The sequence below is a fragment of the Lissotriton helveticus genome, chromosome 3_1, assembly GCF_964261635.1.
Source record: "Lissotriton helveticus chromosome 3_1, aLisHel1.1, whole genome shotgun sequence".
Classification (NCBI taxonomy): Eukaryota; Metazoa; Chordata; class Amphibia; order Caudata; family Salamandridae; genus Lissotriton; species Lissotriton helveticus.
The window spans coordinates 920,758,733-920,779,144 of NC_136061.1; the positions used below are offsets into that span (position 1 = coordinate 920,758,733).

Consider the following 20,412-nt stretch of genomic DNA (forward strand, 5'->3'; position numbering starts at 1 on the left):
ATGGAAAGTGTTTAATTTTTTAAACATACTCCTTTGAACAGGTTTTTGCCTATGCGTATTGTTTTAAGTGGCAAGTCCCATCTCCATGGATACAGACTTCTCATTGTTGATCCCTTGTCCCACCCTTTGCTGTGCAAAGGTCTCCTATTTCTTACTCTTGAGCTAGGGGGAGAGCAAGGAGCAGAACATAAGCACTGAAGTAAGCAAAAGTGGACATGGATTGCTCTACAGAACTTGAAACTAAATAAACAGGCTACAGGGATGCTAACATGCATGGCTTTTGGCTTCCAAGCTATGAGGTTTGCCAGTGATTAGTTGTGCTGAATGATTTTTATGATGTAAAAAAAATATTTAAAGTTGGCCGTCCATACATATGCCTGCTGGTGCACTCAAGGGCAGCTACCTTCTAATGTTTTTTGCTATGTTTGTCATAAAACATTGTAAGATAGCCACACGTGCATGCACATGTAATGGCAGCCATCATGGAATGTTATAAGATATAACAAAAACAATGACAACATAGCCACCTGTGCACCTGCACATCCGTGGGCGGTCATCTATGAATATTTTTACATAAACAAATTGTAACTTAGCCCACATTCTGTCAGTTCCCATACATAGCTGCCAGTCCGTTAAAAAAAAAGGACACAATGGTTTCAACCCCTGAAACCAAGAGTGGCAAGGACAGTACCATCGTTACCAAACAGCAAGTTAAGGTCAGTGGCAGAGGAATCAAAGGACAAATCAGGGGTAACAGGCGCTATCCCTGATTGGAAAAGTACAAATAAACGGCACTTTTTGAATGTCCTTACAAACCTTAAAAATGATATTCTCTTTATTAAGCAGTGGCTCAGGAGAATATAAAACTGTAAAATATGTACAGATCTACTTCAAACTACATAAAAATCAAGCCTATGTTTCTAGAAAACTAGAATACAAGGCCTGCCCAATTTATTGTATACTATTGTGAGCCTGTGCTCGAGAGTCAGTTGATTTGGCAGAATGCACCGGCTGAATTTCCTCCATTCTAGGCTCAGTACAGTGGTAGAAATTCAGCCAGTGACTTCTACTCGATGCTTTCTAATGAAACTGGAGGATTTTCAGTTACCGCCGAATTCTAAAGGAGGCTTAATGCCTATTTAACCTATATATGTAAAACATTTTTTACAATATATTGCACTTTCCCATTCATAAAAATATAATAATGGGGCGGGGGGAATGTTGTGTAGCGGGGGGCCACCCTCCCACCGCGTACTGCGCGCTAACGGGCCACGCAGCGCGCCGCAGGAAGACACGGACACAGAATGCGGGTTACTCGTGGACTGCCTGCGCAGCTCCGCCTCCTTTATTTATACACACGCTCACGCTGGCCAGCGTGAGTGCAGGGGCGGGATTCAATGAACGCGGCGAAAGCTGGTGCGCTAACTGTTACATCCCATCTTAACTCAGTCATTGACTGGATTATGAAAAGTCTCATAACTCACTTTCTTGCCAGGCAAAGTCTCTCAGGTGGGTGCTTGGCAGAGGATTCTCTCTCAGAGCATACCTGGTGGCTCCTCGGCTGGTTGTGGGTGCGGAGGCCGGGGTGCTAGGGACAGGAGGCAGATCTAGTTTGGCCCCGGCGATTCCTGGACTCCCCAGCACGGGGAGCACCTCTGGATGTTGGTCATCGGCTCTCTGGGGCTCACCCTGGCTGCCCTCGGCCTCCTCAGTGTGGTCCTCAATGGCAGCAGGAGAGACAGGCGTGTCTACTTGTTTGAACCACAAAATGGGCGGACTGCCACTCTCCGAGTCTGGCTGGCATTGTTATTACGCTTCTCTAGCTTCCTGAGTGCCCCCTCTTCGTCAAACAGAGGGCGTGACCAGCCTGGGTCAGTGGGGATACCATCTCGGTGGGTGCTGTTGAACATTAGAGCCCAGGGTGTTTGGCGCATTGAACAATGTGGCGTGCTCCAATACTCTCGTAGGAATCTCTGGAGCGCTTGCTCTGGGTCACTCTGTTCTGCCACTGCAATATGAAGGGTCTTGTTTATCGTTCTCATGAAACGTTCAATCTCCGCATTGGCTTAGGGCCATTGTGGGGTGATGTGCCGGTCCCGGATGCCGTGGTGGTGCATGAATTTGTGGAATTCATGTCCTTGGAATGGGGGTCCATTGTCGCTGTGGAGTTCCTTCGGACATCCGAACATGGCAAATATGTTTTCCAGGGTGGGGCCAACATTTAGGAAAGCTGTTGAGTTCATGACTTCTACTATCGGATATTTGGAGTAGATGTAAATGAGGGCTAGTGTGACTCACCCATCAGGGAAACTCCCAAAGTCCGCGCTCACTTTATCCCATGGGCTCTGAGCGTGTTCTTCTGTGTGGACTGGCACTGGTCTCTCGGACCCACTCGTTATTTGGCATGAAGGGCACTCTGGGACTATTTCTTCTATCTGGGCATCCATAGCGGGGAACCAGACCTTGTCTCTCATGCAGGCCTTCATCTTTTCCAATCTCTAGTGTCCTCCATGGGCCAGTTCTGTTGCCCACAGCTGCAGGGATGCCATAATGACAATGTGGGCCCCCTCAGGAGAATGCCACCTTGGGTGAAGCTCAGTTTGTTCCTTACCCTCCACATGTGCATCAGGCTTTCTTTCTCTGGGTTTGACCATGTGTTCGCTGACTGCAGGAACTGACGCCAAAACCCTCCTTGGATAGTGTCCCGAACTTTGATCATGACAGAGTCTTCTCTGCTGCGGTGGCTACTTCTTCAAGCGCCAGTGCTTGGGGGCACGTCAGTGCCGCTATCATGTCCTGGTGGGCTTCCGTGTCCACACAGTTTCGCTCCTCTCTCTCCCGGTGGTGTCTGGGTGCCTTGGCAGGAAATAGGCTGGGTTTTTGGCACCGTGCCGCTAGATCACATCCATGTCATAGTGCTGGAGCCCGAAGGCTCACCTCTCAATGAGTGGTGGGGGATGGGGCACTGATCCTCGGAATAGTGGTACCAGGGGTTGGTGGTCCGTGACAACGGTGAATGGGTGTCCGCATATGTACAGGTGAAAATGTCTGCAGCCCCAGCGAATCGCTAGGGCTTCTTTTTCAATTTGCGAGTATCGTTTTTCCATTGGCAAAAGTGCTTTGCTGGCATATGCTAAGGCAGCCCATCTCCCGGGTTCTTGCTCTTGTGTAAGGATGGCTCCTAGACCCACGCGGGCTGGCATCTACAAGTATTTCGGTTTTCTTCGCGGGGTCGAAGTACACCAGTGTGGTGTGGTCGAGGAGGGCTTTCTTGACGGCTTGGAACACCGTCTCTTCGGCGGGGTACCATTGACACATGGCGTCTGCCCGGGTGAGGTTTAGGAGCGGTTCCGCAAGGGTGGCTAGGTCTGGAATGAACCGGCCACAGTATGTGGCCATTCCCAGAAAACTGCGGACCTCTGCTACGGTGAGCGGTGCCGCGGTCTTGATAGCTTGGGACTTCCGTGGGCTGACCTGTATGCCTTCTTGAGTGAACGTGTATCCGAAGAACTCAATTGTTTGTTGGAACAGCAGGCACTTCTCCTTGTGTAAGGTAACTCCTGTTACAACAGTCGCTTCAGCGTAGCCCTCAAGTGTTGGTAATATTCTTCCACGGTCTTCGAGTGGATGAGGATATCATCACTCACGTTTAAGACCCCAGGGGGTCCGACCAGGATTTCTTTGATGGCATTTTGGAATATTTCAGCGGCGGACTATATGCCATAATTCAGCCTCTTATACCTCCGGAGGCCTAGGTGAGTGCTGAATGTGATTATGTACCGACTGTTAGTTGGTGATATCCGGCATTCAAGTCCAGCTTCGCGAACCACCTGGAGCCGTTTAGATCGGCCACAATGTCATCCATGGTCGGCGTTATGTGACGTTTGCGCTGAATGGCCTTGTTTGGGAGGCGCATATCTATGCACAGTCTGATCTTACCTAGTTGACGGGGCTTTTCAGCGATTACCATGGGTGACACCCACGGCGTGGGCCCTGACACTTTCTCAATGACCCCTTGGTCTTCGCGTTTCTGTAATTCCTCTTCTTTCAGCGGTCAGAGGTGAAAGGGGATCCTCCGGTGTCTTAGGGCTGTTGGTGGGACAGTCGTGTCTATGTGTTATTTGATGGGGGCTCTCCTTATTTTGCCTAGCCCCTTAGACAAGTCTTTGAATTGGCTCAGCAACTCTTCCCTCTGGTCCATCTTTACCCTCCTTGCGAACATCACCAGGCCTAAGTCCTCGGCCGCCTGGCTGCTGAGCAGCATGTCCACCTACTGGTTAATTACGTGGATGTCGATGGTGATTTCGATGCCTCCTGACCGTACTGGCACAGTCATCTTTCCTTTGAGCGGCAGTGGCAAGTCGCTGCCATATGCAAAGATTTGGGCCTTCGACGGTCTGAGTTCCAGCTTGGGTTTCAGCTTGTTGTACTGTTGGAACCCAATTACAGTCACTGATGCGCCTGTGTCAATCACCACATTGACGTCAGACCCTGCGAACTGGATCGTGCAGCGGGGCTGGGGTCGCCTCCTACTCTTCAGGGCTCGGGTGAATGAGACTAGATATGCCTCCCCTTTGTCCTCCGATGTGGACTCGTCCCTTTGGTAGGCTGTCTGGTCCCTTCTCTTGCTCCCGGGTGGTGACGTTAGCGAGACTTGCGACAGTTGGCAGACCATCCTTCTCATTGGTTTGGGCCAGGTTCCTTCCTTGCGCTGTGTCTTTTTCCTGCAAACAGATACAAAGTGGTTTGCAATGCCACAGTTGGTGCAGGTCTTCCCTTGTGCTGGGCATGACTGTGAGGGATGTTCCTCATACCCACAGTATCTGCAGCGACTCCTTGGGGCCTGTGCCTGGCGATCTCGCGGTCTGTGGGTCTTGTCCCTTGTTCTGACTGCGTCAGTTCTTTCCGATTTGACCGTGATGCTCTTCTGCATCCCCCCACATCAGTGCCATTTCCATCTCTACCGCACGCGCCGCTGACAGGTCATGAGACCGTGCTAGTACCAGGATATCATTCATCAGTATGTTAGCCTGCATTAGTATGAGGCCACGTAGGACCTTGTTGTTTATCCCAAGGATCAGCTGGGCTCTGATTTCTTCTGTGGCCCAGTCATCCACGAGGTGAGTGGCGGCTAGCTCCCTGAGCTGTGCATGAAAAGAGTCTACTGACTCACCCTCCCTTTGCTTGGCTTGCCGCAGCTTGAAATGTTCGAAGTCTGGGTTCATCTGGGGATCGAAATGGGCATTGAGGGCTGTGACTGCTGCGGTGTAATCATCGGGGGGTCCTGTGTCCAGTAGATGCTTGAACAGAAGGTAGATCTTTTCCCCCGCATAATGTAGTAAAAGCGAGCATTTTACTGCCCCATCCTTGCGCGCGTGGTGATGAAGTAGTTCTCCAGGCGGCCAAGCCATGTTTGCCATCTTGGTGCAGCCGTGGAGGCGATTCACTAAAGGGAGGCAGGACGCCAGAGGGGGGTGATGTGGGGTCGCTGGCACAGGGGCCTGGGTGGCGTCACCTTGAACCCCCATGGTGCTGGACGTGGGCGCCGATGTGCGGCCTAGCGAGGATGCCTACTGCTTGCGGATGGCCTACGGGCATGGGATATGGTGCAGCGGTACTGGGTGTCGTGCGAGCCCATGTGTGCACAGGTGCCTGGCACTCACCGGGCTGGTACGGGTCACCAGGGTGTCCTTATGGTCCTTCATTGGGCATGCACGACTCACCCCTTTTAATGTGGCGTTGGTAACCCACTGGGTGGATGCGGCGGCCACGAATAATTGAAGGGATCGTAGGTGCCTCCAGAAGGTAGCCTCTCCTGTGATACCCAGTCAGGAAGCACGTGTGCTGGGCCTGCTGAACTCTGGAGGGGTCTCGTGGCTAAAGAGGGGTGAGGCTGTCAGCTTCACAGACTCCACAGGGCAGGAGCAAGCGTGTTCTCTCCTCCCTCATCACCAGTGTTGTGTAGCTCCAGAGGGGCCACCCTCCCGTCGAGAACTGGGCGCTAACGGGCCTCGCAGCGCGCCGCAGGAAGACACGGGCACAGAATGCAAGTTACTTGCGGACTGCCTGCGCAGCTCCGCCTCCTTCATTCATACACTCCTTCACACTGGCCGGCATGAGCTCCGGGGCGGGGATCAATGAACGCGCGCCAGCGGGGAAAGCTAACTGTTACAGGGAATCCCTTATTTCTCACCAGGGAGGGTCAGATGTGCTTGCTTTGACCCTTGCCCGGTACAACATAGGGCTGATATTAAAAACATTTTCTAAACTATTAGCTTTTGTTCCAGCCCTGCGCGTTTAGGCTGATAATATAGACTCTCGCAATGGATGCAAACAAATATCCCAAATGATTGAGACAGTCAGCAATACCACAAAACTGCCTACTGAAGGCAAGCACCTTTACCATTGTCACTGGCAGCCCCAAGCCCAGAGGCTGTGTCTGGTACACTGATCTGCTTCTGGAATCCCTTATTTCTCACCAGGGAGGGTCAGATGTGCTTGCTTTGACCCTTTCCCGGAACAATATAGGGCTGATATTAAAAACATTTTCCAAACCATTAGCTTTTGTTCCAGCCCTGTGCGTTTAGGCTGATAATATAGACTCTCGCAATGGATGCAAACAAATATCCCAAATGATTGAGACAGTAAGCAATACCACAAAACTGCCTACTGAAGGCAAGCACCTTTACCATTGACACTGGCAGCCCCAAGCCCAGAGGCTGTGTCTGGTACACTGACCTGCTTCTTGAACTCTTACAGGTACCATGGAAAACCTCTTGGTGCTCCGCAGTGCAGCACAAATATCTGCTATTGTAATTGTATTTATATGGCACTTTCTATCCCTGATGAGGCTTTAAAGCGCTTTTCGGTGAATAGCACTCTATTCCGAAATCCAAAAAGGATTAGTGGTGAGGACATGTGAGTCTGTTAGATTGAAAAGGATAGTGGCGGGATAGAATAATATTATAGTTGTAAAAAAAATAAAAAATTATTATCTTCGCGCTTGCTCATTTCTATATAAATTGTTTGAGTTAATATTGTTTGTATAATTGTTAATAACATTTTTAAATAGTGACTTATAATTTTGTATTCAATTATAAGCTCCATTCACATCAACTTTCCCCCTTCCCCCCCGGTGTTCTCTTTCTCAGAGCTTGACAAATCTCGCCCAACCACTAATTGCCTCACTCATTTCTCTCCGGTAACTCTAACTCAAACCAGAGAAGTGATTCTTTCATGCAAATCAGGCTCTCCCTCTGACCCTTGTCCCCCCAAGATCCTTCATATCATTATTGATGAAATAAACCCCATCATCAACGAAATAATCAACCTCTCCCTCAAATCTGGCTCTGTCCCACTTACCTGGAAAAAAGGTACGGTTAAACCTCTAATGAAAAAGGCGAATAAACCCCCCTCTGATCTAACTAACCTTCGTCCCATCACCCTACTACCCGCACTGGGCAAAATCACGGAACAATTAGTCCATAAAGAACTTAAGGCCTTCCTCGACGCCCACAACCTACTTCACCCCCAGCAATCCGGTTTTCGGTCTAGACATTCCACCGAGACCGCCTTGATCGAGCTGACCGACACCATTAAAAACCTTCAAGATCAGAGGAAGAAGGCCATCCTGATTCTTCTTGACCTCACGGCGGCCTTCGACACTATTTCCCACTCCATACTGCTTAACAGACTTATGGGTATCGGCATTACCCACTCAGCCTTAGCCTGGATCAGGTCTTTCCTCAGTGACAGGTCTCAGACCATCTCACTGGGCCCCTTCCAATCCAAAGAAAAAAAAATTTCGTGTGGAGTACCCCAGGGCTCCATTTTAAGTCCCCTTCTATTCAACATATACCTCATCCCCTTGCTTTCACTCATAGAATCGTTTGGCATAATCGTCACGTCTTATGCCGACGATACTCAGCTTGTCATCCCTCTCGAAGAAAATTCCAACCTGGCCGAACTCAACCTTAAATGCTGCCTTACAGCGGTCTTTCAATGGATGGATAACAATCACCTTCGCTGTAACTCCAGCAAAACCGAAATCCTGCCCATTGGGAAGAACGCATCCTTTTGTCCCGCTCTGTGGTGGCCTGATAACTCTGCTGCTCCACCCCAGACAGTTTCATCGGCCAGAAACCTCGGAGTCATCTTCGATTCCGATCTGTCCTTTGATTCTCATGCCACTACCGTGGCGGGTAAATGCTTTGGCATTATAAGATCCATGAGAAAGTTCTGCGACTTTCTCCCGCTCGACTCCAGAAAGACCATTGCAGTAGCCCTCATTCTCTCTCGGGTGGACTACTGCAACGGCCTCTTGGCAGGGACCAAGAAATCCACCCAACTAAAACTGCAAAGTGTCCTGCACACTGCTGCGCGTCTGGTCTTAAAACTCCCACGTAAATCCTCTATTTCCACTGCCCTCAGATCCCTCCACTGGCTCCCCCTGCACAAGAGAATCCTATTTAAAATTCTCGTCGTAGCCTTCCGAGCCTTCCACAAATCTGGCCCAGTTTACCTTGCGAAACGTTTCCCTCATTACATTCCGGGTCGCACTCTTAGATCCTCTCAAGAAAATCTCATGACCCTCCCCAAATTCAACCTAAAAACCAAAGGCGGAAAAACTCTCTGCACCCTAGCTATCAGAGCCTGGAATAGTATGCCAAAACATCTTAGATCCCAGACGCAAGAGAAACCCTTTAGGAAACACCTCAAAACATGGATTTTTAATCTCTCTGACGACTGGACTAAAGCTGCCATCTAAACCCCCCACTGCCCTCCCTCTGAGCTGGTCCCAGGTTTTTCATAGCGCCAAGATGCTCCCTTCGGAGCGAACGTATGCGCTTTACAAATACCCCTCCAATATCCAATATCCAATATCCAATATAACAGTAATGTATATTGTCATAGCGGGTTGCTAGCTTTGTAGGCTTGTAGGGTGGGAAGTGAATTAAGTATAAATGATTAATAATTCATTCATTAATTATTTTATTGATTATTAATCATGCAAAATGTGTAATAACTAGAGTTTTAAAGTTATTTATTAGATGCGGTTGCTGGGTTTGTAGGGCTATGGCGTTGGAAGTTAACTAAGTAATAATTAATTAACAATTTATTAATACTTATTTAATTGAATAAAAAGTATGTACATTTTGTAATAATTACATGTTATTAACTTATTTGTTAGAAGAGGGTTGGTGAGGCTGTAAGGGTATAGGGTATAGGGTGATATGTTAATTATTAATTAATAACTTAATTAAAATATATAGTTAATAATTAATTAATTAATTAATAAATAATAATTACTTGATTATTTAATTCGTTCCGATTCATTGTTAATTAGTTATTTATTATGTCAATTGTGTTACATTGATTTATTTTTGTTATATTTTAATTTGGGCTGCTAAGTTTGTGGGGGGTATAGTAGGGTACGTTAATTAGGAAATAAATAATGGCCAATTTATTTACATTGATAAATATTTATTAAAATATTAAATAATTATGTTAATTGTTTCATTGTAATTATATATATATAATTCGTTTGGGTTAGTTAATATTAAGAGTTTTATATTTTTATTAAATTAATAGGTTTATGTTTAATATATGCTATGTATTTGAATTGAAGAACTTTCCCTGCTGTTGCACAGACTGGAGTGGGAATAGTAAATGTTAACCCTCCAAAGTCCAACACTTTTCCTACTATTGCACAGGCTGGAGTGAGAATAGTAAATGTTAACCCTCCGGAGTCCAACGCTTTCCCTACTGTTGAACAGAGTGGGAACTGTAAATTCTACCCCTCCAAATTCCAATGCTTTCCCTACTGTTGCATAGACTGGGGTGGAAATAGTAAATTTTACCCATCTAGAGTCCAGTGCCTCCCCTACTGTTGCACAGACTGGCTTGGGAATATTAAATGTAACCCCTCTGAAGTCCAGTGCTTTCCCTACTGTTGCAAAGACTGAAGTGGGACTAGTAATTGTTTTTCTGAAGTCCAACGCTTTTCCTACTGTTGCACAGACTGGAGTGGGAATAGTAAATGTGACCCCTCCGGAGTCCAACGCTTTCCCTACTGTTGCATAGATTGAAGTGGGAATAATATATTTTACCCCTCAAAAGTCCAACATTTCTCCTGGGGTTGCACAGACTGGAGTGGGAATAGTAAATGTTACCCCTCCGAAGACCAACGCTTTCCCTACTGTTGCATTGACTGGAGTGTGAATAATATATCTATTATACTGCAACTTCAATGCTTTTTTTTATATTGTTTAAATCTATTTAATATTATTATGTGTGTATTTGTTTAGTTTTATATTTTTTTGATACATTTTTAATTGAAATGTTTTAAAAAATATTTTTAGTACATCTCATTTTTATGTTCTTTTAAATGTAACTAATTTGGTAATTTATTATATGTTTTGCAATTGATTTGTTAACATTTTTTTAAATAAAAAACCGCAAAAAATGCAACATAATGTATGAAGTATATATTTTTAGTAATAATGTTATAGTATATATAGGTATATGTAAACATAGACACACATACAAGTTTATATGTCTATATAGTATTACATGCTACTCAAATGTATTTAGTTGACATTAAACTATTGTTATAAATTAAAATATTTAAGAGTTGCTATTTTTAACCATATATACATTAAAAAACTATATTTTTTATGTTTTAACACTATTAGTGTGAAAAGATTTTTGTATTTACCTTTATAAGTATAGGAAAATTATATCTTGGTGATCAAGATATATATATATTTTAAAAAAAATCTTTTTCTTAAACAAGCTCTGATATCACATACATTGGTTTTGACACCATATTTATTTATCAATTGTTGTGGTAAATATTAGACAGTGATTCTGAGAAAACATATATACAGAGGATTAAGAACATGTATTGCAAGGTCCAAAAAATGAAAAAAATAAAAAGCATTAAAATAGAATTCTGAGATTTGCCATGGAATTAAAAAAAAACTCCAAGATTAATAGACATTTAATAAATAAATAAAAACCTGAGACAAGCCACTCTGAGAACAACACATGAAATACAAGTACCAATACTAGTATATACTGTAGCCCATGTGTGTAAAGCATGAGTGGATTAGCTTCTTTTTTAACATTAATACATATTGCCTTTATTCTAGTTTCAGCTCTTCAAGGCCAGGATCACAATGATTATACTTGGTCTGATCCACAAAACATATTGCACACCTAAGATCAACTTAGTCAGACAAAATTACCACTTTGCATTTGTAAATTAACAATCCCAATTCGAAGAATCTGTATTTGAAACCTTAATGTTTAGGGGAGATGAGTGGGCATTTCTGTGAGGGCCACCATCCAAAAATACACTGGAGTCTGTGATTGGGAAACCCTTATATCTTCGAGTTCAACAAATACCACATTTATGATGAGAAAGCTTGAGACAATGCTTCCGAGCTCATTGGGATCTACGGTGCAAGCAGCATTCCACGACAGCATGTAGTTGAGCTCCACCAATTAGATTAGGCTACCAATATGAAAATTACGCTGAGAAACACTGACAGTTGGGTAATAATATCTCATAAACAAAAAAAAAACTACTTGTGGATGATGAAGTCACAACTATTGCAGTTCGTACTTATTAGAGAAGAGGGCCATCAAAATATTTTTGAGAGGTAGTCTCACCCTTATCATATCAAGGCATGCTTCATCATTTGACGACCTCTCACACTGGGGTAAGATCAAGGTCACCCCAGTGGACTTAACAGAGGGAAACTATTTTATACCCTGGACCTGGGAGTTCTTATAAATCTATTTTCAGGGCAATTTCTGTGGCCCTATTTTTTATGGCAAGACAAAATGTATAAAATATACCTACAGGTACACTTAAAGGTTTTCCTTATGGTGAGTACCTCTGGAATGGTTAAAAACATTGAAAGTTGGTCATGAGGTGAAATACAATGAATCACCAGATCTGAAAAAATCCTGGAATTACCAACATGTTTTGACCACTATATCAGCCTATTAATGTCTCCGGCCTGCAATAGGACAGTTTTGACTTCATCATCCTCAAGTAGCTTTTGTGTTTATCTATATATGGGAGGATATACTTGAGGATCCACCTCCATTGCTCTCCTACGGGGACAGATAACACTATCTCATAACCTTAGAGTAAAACACAAAATGAGTTTTGACTCTGACGTAAACAGTGGTAAAAATCATTATTCCTATCATCAACTGCTTGTAAAGGTAAATGTTCTGCTGTAATCACTTCGGCTTAGTCTAAATCCAACCTGCACTATCAAACTAAGGGAGCAATTTCACTAGCTTTGGTTGGGGTTTTTTAGGCTATTGGTGAATTTGTGAATGTTCAACACATTACTGTGCCCTTTTAAGACCACACAGCATTTAAAAGGAGGAATAAACTTGAATAAAAAATGTTTACATTCTGACAGCAGCTACTCTGTCAGGTTACCTCTAAATTGTATTCCTGGCTAATTGAAGGCGAATGATAAGATATTCAGGAAATTAGAAGGGAGAAGAACTGGAGAATTAGATTGAACACAAATTGACTAGCAACCCCATGGGTGGAGGTATAGACATGAAGGGAAGGAGGGAATGTGGCTTGGTCGAGGCAGAGAAAGTTTTATTTTGTTGGCTGTATGGTACAGAAATTTAAAGGAACATTGTTGTAAACTCTCTTCTTCTTTTGCCATTGTTTTCCTTTTTGCTGCCCCGCTTTTCCCCCACTGTAACTTCCCTAGTTCAACATTTCCAAGGGAGCTTGCTTTGGAATGTTGGTATTGTCAGTTGGCAAGCTGTGTCGGAGAGTAGATGACCAATAAAGAAGATTCTCAATTACCTACCTTGGATTCTTCCTTTCTTCTTTTCAACACTGGCAACACGTATGGTACCTCTATACACAGGTATAATAAGGCATGCATGTATTTATATAAATAAAAGAATACATCCAAACTGATGGGGGAATGACTCAGACTGGACAGAATATACAGAGGTGTAACACCGGAAGAACACCCAACAAGGCTTTTACCTCACTCCATCCACAATTGAAGTGTTTCTGACAAAATATTCCAAACTATTAGGTGCGCATAAGATGACTAGCAGTGCTTTAAGAAATTACAAAATATATATATGAAAGCCCATTTCAATATTATTTGTGGTCACTTCAATTATTCATTTTGTCTTATCTCTTCCCCTAAGGGAGTGTGACAATAGCAGAACGTGGGGGACCTAGCACCTAGAGAAAGTAGTAGAGGTGTAGGGCCAGGTATGTTTTTGGGTAGAAGCCTGTGATGCACAGGACAATGAGATGCAACTGTATTCTCGGAACACCCACTGTGACTGAAGCAATGCATTCTACAGACTTGAGCTGGCAAAAGCCAAGGATTATATTATTCCTTGATTAGTTGCCCGAAAAGTAGAATATGCTGTCTTTAAATACAACCAATAGAAAACAGACCCTAAACATGTAAGACCTACCAATTATAAACCAATTAAGGATGAGCAAGAAAAAGCCTACAGGGAGCAATGAGCAGACTTGAAATAGAAGCACATATTTAATGTAAAATGTATCTGATTCTCTATCTTAGTATTGTTAGACCTGGTATCTTTTGGCTTTTCCCTTGTTTTTTTGCTTTCTGACCTCCTGGTTTTGACTCTGTTTTGCTGGTTTAGTGTCACTGCGCACTTTCTCCCTGCTGTTCAGTGTTAAAGTGCAAGTACTCCTACTATAGATTATGTTATGCAATGGTGTTTCCATGATTGGCATGTTTGATTTACTAGTAAGTGCCTAGTAAAGTGCACTGAGAGTCCCAGGGCCTGTAAATCAAATGCTACTAGTGGGCCTGCACTGATTGTGACATCCACAGAAGTAGTCCTGTAAAGGTATCTCAGACCTGCCACTGCAGTGTCTGAGTGCAGTTTTTACTGCCATGTCGACTTGGCAAGTGCACCCACTAGCCAAGCCCTAACCTTCCCTTTTATTACATGAAAGTTACCCCTAAGGTAGGCCCAAGGTACCCCTATGGGCAGGGTGCGGTGTATGTGAAAGGTAGGACATGTGTGTGAGATGTGTCCTGATAGTGGATTACATTGTATTTCTTTTTTCACTATAGAAAGGCTATCTATTTAGAGAAATGGAGTTTAGTATGACAAAACTCAGAATGTAAAAATGCATCTGGCTTTAAAGTAAAAGGGGCTGGTAATGTGGGGGGGTTTGAGGTGTGTCCTGCCTCTCCTGGATGAGTCAGGGCTGGCCTGAAAAGACCTGGACTGCATTTAGAGTAGTGGGAGGAGATTTCTTTGCACCAAAATAGGCCTGGTCTGCCTTAGACAATGCTGTCTCCATCTCCTGCCAGGAAACTGGGCCAGAGAGGACTTGACAGCTTTGGACTGAGCACAGACACTCTCTGCCACAAGAGAACAAAGGGACATGTGGTAAAAATATTGGGGCCCAGACCTCAGAACTTTAGAACTCTTTTGGACTCAGAAGCCTGCCAAGAAGAAGACCTGGAGAAGCTGGAGAAGCTGTGAGGAGGAACTACCACTTTACTGTGTTGCTCTGCAGTGGCTGCTTCTGTCTTGGGCAGGGAAAGGACTGGATTGAACTTTCTGCAACATCTTTGTTTGAGTTCCTCCAAAAGCATGAGGTAGAGCTTGCTCCCATTCAAGAAGTCTCAGGAACAGCAAAGACTTCAAGTTCATCTGCGACCAGCATGGGGAACTGTATGTTTTGTGCTGCAACAGAAGAAAAAGTAACCTGATGCTGTCAAGTACGCCGCTGGATGCTCCGAGTCCTGAAGGCACTGCCGCACTTCACACCGCAACCCTGGTCTCACCGGCGATGATGCCAGATGCCGCCGCTGCTTGCACCATGACCTTTGGGCGCCGCACTTCGCACCGCCAAGCTTCACAGCAACACCCTGGTATCCCCAACACTGCCGCTCCACACCCACATTGACGCCGCTGCTTGCACCATGGTTCGAGGGCACTTTTCATAAGTTACACAACGCACTGCCCTCATCCCTCACCGCAGCCTTGGCCTACTGACACCGGCACCATTGACCCCAGTTCTTCAGGAGACGACAGTGCTTCAGCAACAACGACGATGCTGCTTGCACCATGTTCCTGACAGTGACAAGCACTGCATCACTTTGTACTGCAGCACTGGTCTCACCAACGCAGCTGAACGACTATCACCAGGCCGCAGCCTGCACCACGACCTGAGGGCAATGTACACCGCTGCACTTCGCACCGCAGCCCCGATGCCTGCCATAGCCAGCGCTCCCAACTCCAAATGCGAGGAGTTCAATCTGCAATGCTTATGACTTCAAGGGCTCGACGACTCCTGCACCAACCTCCGGAACAGACGCCTGCCGATGCCGGCTCTTGGGAGCTCACGAGGTTGCGATGCCCTGTATTTCTAAAGGTAATGTTTTGCGGGTCTGCCCGACACCGTAGCTGGCCCGTGACGCCACAGTCTGCCTGAACTGTTTGGATTTGTTGTTCACGACTCCGTGGTCACCCTGGACGGAGGTATTGCCTTTAAGGAACTATATTTTAAGTCTATTTTTGATTATTGTACGGTGGCTTTTAAAAAAAATAATTTTTGGTCTTGTTTGCACAGATAAAATATTGGTTATTTTTCTAAAACTGGTGTGGCGTCCTTTTGTAGTGTTTTCACTGTATTACTGTTGGTTATGTGCAAATGCTTTACACACTGCCTCTGAGATAAGCCTGACTGCTCTTGCCAAGCTACCAAGGGGGTGAGCAGGGCTTATTTCAGTGGTGTATCCCCCTTATCCTGACTAGGAAGAAGGATCCCTACTTGGACAGGATACCAACCTGCCAACTAGAGACCCCCATTTCTAACATGTATGATCGGATCAAGAAACAAGACTATCTAAAAAAAGTGCAGCAAATCTGATACTTTTGAGAAATAGGCCAGAGGCATAGCAATAAGTTATTTTATCCTGTGTAAGAATAAAGAAAGAGCTTCAGAAATCTAAAGACATTAAATCCACATGCACACTCAGATGGAAATGGAGACAATGGCATCTTTTGAAGAGTAAGAGCCTAAAGCCAGAAAAGGATCCTCTAGAAAGAAAGAGAAAGAAGGGCAATATTGAGAATACAAGAGTACATTTGAGAGGATGGAGTGTGACAGGAAGGATATAGCATGCAAAAAAGAACAAAACAAAGAGATGAGGAATAGAGAGAAAGAACAAATGAGTGAACAAAACAAAGAAAGAGCAGAAGTGGGTCAGAGACTGAGGATGGGTGGCTGGTGAGGGTAAGGGAGATGTAAATTGGGAGAAACAGCTAGGGAGAATGAGAGGCTAAAGAAGGAGTAAGAAAGAGAGATAGTACAATGGAGAGGCAGAGAACAAAGGTAGATGAGAGGGGAGAAGGAGAAGCAAAAGGAGAAGGTAAAGGAGATGGGTAGGGACACAGATAGGGAGTGACTGGCAAAACGAGAAGAAAACTACTCACGTTGGAGTAGGTTCTCAAGTTTACTTAGAACAACAGGAAAGATGTTTAAAATGTCTAGACAGACTCGAGGGAAAGAGAATAAACTTGCTGAAATCAGACAAACACCTAACAAGAAATCCAGGATTGTTAATCAACTCCGGAAGCTCCAGTGAAAGGCACAATGTTAAATCTCACCTTTCAAGACCTCTCTAACACTAAGGGCCTGATTAAGGGCCTGGTGGTCCATGGACCACCAGTCTCGCGGTGGTGTGGCAGTCTTTGACCTCCCTTTTATAACTAGGGTGATCGGACCGTCATTGCACCGCCGCAGCCACCAGGGATCTCTGCTTGTGGTAGTGTGGTGGTCTTGAGCTGCAAAATGATCGGCGGGACCACCAACGTCCCACAAAGAATATTACGAGTTTCCTCTCTGACACGGTTTTCATGGCGGTTCCTCCATTGGCTGAGGTGGCACTTCCCTGGGGGATTCACACTGTCACATACGCGGATGACACTCAATTAGTGGTGGGCCTTAACCGGCAAGATATCTCAAACTCAGGCTTGGAGGGCTGCCTTGTGAAGGTCTCTGAGTGGATGGATCTGTCCTTTCTTAAATAAAATGGCACAAAGACAGAGATAATGATTCTTGGGCATGCTGCACCCCACAATCTGGATTCTTTATGGCCTGCCTGCCTTGGTGCGCCTGCTGTCCCTAAGACACAAATTAAGAGTCTTGGGGTCTGGTTGGACTGTAAATTAAATCTCAAAGTTCAGACAAGTAAGGTTGCTGCTAATTGCTATGGCCTGATCAGGACAATGCGGAAGATTCTTCTCCTTCTGCCATCTGAAGCCAGGCGTACGATGGTTCAAACCCTGGTTCTTTCACGGTTGGACTGCGCAAATGTCTACCTGGGTGCACCACTGGGAACTATCGGGAAATTGCAGATAGCACAGAATTGTGTGGCTCGTCTTTTGACTGGTATCCCTAGGCATAAGTCAGCTAAACTAGCCCTCAGACGACTTCATTGGCAGCCCGTTGTGGATAGGGTTAGGTTTAAAGCATTGTGCATTGTCCATAAGTGTATCTCGGGTAAAGGGCCAGCCTTGTTGCAGCCCTGGGTGCAGTTATACGACACCAAGAGGACTCTGAGATCTAGCAATAAACAACTGCTGTCAGTTCCAAAGGTTAAACGGTCTCGTACTGGAGGACGACTGTTCTCCTATAACGCAGCCAGGCTTTGGAATCAGCTTCCTGATCCCATTCACCTTGAAGTTGGCCATCTCAGGTTTAGGAAACATCTGAAGATCTTTCTTTTTGCTTGATCACTGTTGAATGAGTGTGGTGACAGGATGCGCTAGAGGGCCCATGCTGCCATTGGGCCATGGGGTGCATGCAGGGGGGCACAAGTTTTGCCGCCCTGTGTACATGCACCCCAGTTCTTGCATGGCATGAACTGCACCAGTCCATGCCATGCAGGTACTTCCTTTGACTTTCCCATTGCGGCGCCTCTTTCATAGGCACCGCAATGAGACCCCCAAAGAACCGCCCTCAGGGGCCTGAAAAAGTCATAATCTGGCAAGCCGTTCACACCCAGGTTTGGCAGTGCGGCTTCGGGGCTGTCCCACTCCCAAACTCGTAATCAGGCCTTAGAGGAGCAGCTAGTGGAAGGCAAAAAGTAATCAAGTTCATACTTAATGGATGTTGACAAAGTATGTCAATCTGTATGTATTTGTTTATTTGTATAGGTAGCATCCACATTTTTTAGGAAAACAAACATTTGCACAACATCAATACCACAATAACACAATGTGTGTTCATGAACATGCTATTGTTCATGTGTGTTTCAAAACCTTACAAATGGTGTTACCTGGTCCAGGTATTCCTTTCCCAGAAATGTCTCCCGTCCAGCGGCTCGTGTTGGACATGAACACAGCACTAGAGATACACTGCTTACATGGGCCGTCAAAATCCACTATTTCATACTGACCAGGCGCAGGAAGAGGCGGAGGTTCTGGTACTGGAATAGCGGGGGCTGAGATACACAAGTAGTGTTTTCGACTGTAATGAAAAAAGTTCACATAGGTCAATGCTACCAACATTGGACTTTAGTAGAAAACGCAACCACGCCATATAAGTTCCAAAGTAAAACTAAAGAGCTCAGAAAGGTTCAGAGCAAAATCTTTCCAGTGCCATTGCCCACAAATGCCTATAAAGTCAATTATTGGCGTTATTAGCGTTTTCTGTGTTGCATACAACTGCTGTAAGATTGGCTGGTGGTGCATCTGCTCACTAAGCACAGTGTTTAAAATGCAAAATGTGTCCTATTTCTTTGATTAAAATCATGTTATGAGTCAATAAAGGCGGTAAGCTTTAATTCTGCATCAGACAAAACACTACATCCAAGTATGATAAAACCAAAGTTGTGTTAGAAACGAATACATTTTACATAGATAAACCGCACTACAAACGTGTGGAAAAGTAAATTTTGCCATGTTCTGTGTCCCTACGTGTTCCCCATCTTATGTTATATGTGCATGATTAATATGCATATGTATCCCCCATGTTTGATTAAAGACGCAATTACAGTTGTGTCCATCTCTAGTATGCCAGTTTCCAGTTCTCGTGAATACTACGAATATCAGGCCTATGTAAAGTTACGTTGCCACGTTTCTCAGTGTGCACGTTATTTCATTGTAAAGTCCCCGTTTCTAGGCCTCAAAAGGGCCCGGACACCAGATTCAGCTCCTGTCTCCTGAACCCTCGCTGAGGAGCGATACAGCCCCCACCTGTATCCTCGACCCTTCACTTACTTCCTGCCTCGCAGTGCCCGGCTCGGCCTGGTTCTGCCTACGAGTCTGCCAAGAGTATGTTATGATTCTAGTTATCAGTCCAGCCCTCCTTCTCTGCATTCCTAAGCTACTGAACCGCATCAATAGTTTCCGTCATCGTCTAGCCTTTACGTCTCCATGTAAGAGAAATACTGTATTAATGGTCATTTAATATTCCTCAACACGCACTACATGTAGAATAATGCATACACCAGTCTTAGAGTCTGTTAGCCTCTCCCCTCCTGACTTTTAGTTTATATCAACATGTTCTCTAAACATTAGATACTAGATAGGGTTTAGGTACATGTCGCCCTGACTCTCCAGACTTCAGTCTCTACTCCTAGCGCAGAGTTCATAGCCCCCAGCTTCTCCTAGTAACACGTCATTGTCAGTTTGCGCGCATCACTAGGTTAGAGGTCCCGGCTCCTTAGGTAGCCCCCTCCATGTTTCCGCCCCATTTATGACATACTCTGTTACGTTTACATCACATGTCTATGTATACGCCTCTTGTTACACCCACTTTCACCCTTATCTTTCGCGACTGCTATTGACCACACCCACTGCTCCGCCTACTGTAATTCACTGTAATGCAATTGTTTTAGTATATATACTTGTGCACTGTTATTAAAGTTGTGCTAGCTAGCCATCCCAGATCTTGTCCGTGCAGGTTGTCCTGTTCCTGTCCTTTATGCTGTATTAAACCTGCAAACTCCTACTACCTCGAATCTTGACTCTTATTTATTGAGCTATCTGTTATTCATATATTCATTCAAAAATAGAGGTATTATTTATTTATTTACCACATAATGGCGCCCGAACAGGGACTTGCCCTTTCCCCACGCGCCGGTGAAGCCACGCCGGCCCCCTGACCCTCTGCAGCCGTGACGGAACCATACCGGCCACGTGCAGATATTTCTGCTCCAAGTATCCCTCAGGCCCACGGAGGAGACGGAGGTGGCGGTCCAGCATCCAGACGAGGCGGTGGAGGAACGCGGCGAGTCCCGACCAGAGCCCAAGCCGAGAGTCCAAGGTCCGAGGTATCCGGAGGCCCACCCGTAACTGAAGTCCGAAGTTCGTCCGTCCGGCGTCGAAGCAGTCCAA

The 20,412-nt window shown here is 45.2% G+C and overlaps 1 protein-coding gene across 2 annotated transcripts in view; it reads right to left on the minus strand.

Moving 5' to 3' along the window:
- The window catches only part of STPG1 (sperm tail PG-rich repeat containing 1), a 351,715-nt gene that overhangs the window by 86,692 nt on the left and 244,611 nt on the right, over positions 1 to 20,412 (minus strand). For both annotated transcript variants that reach the window (XM_078683800.1, XM_078683799.1), the window contains one exon: positions 18,351 to 18,541. In XM_078683800.1, the coding sequence (XP_078539926.1) occupies positions 18,351 to 18,541 (191 nt within the window). The remainder of the gene's footprint in view (positions 1 to 18,350; positions 18,542 to 20,412) is intronic.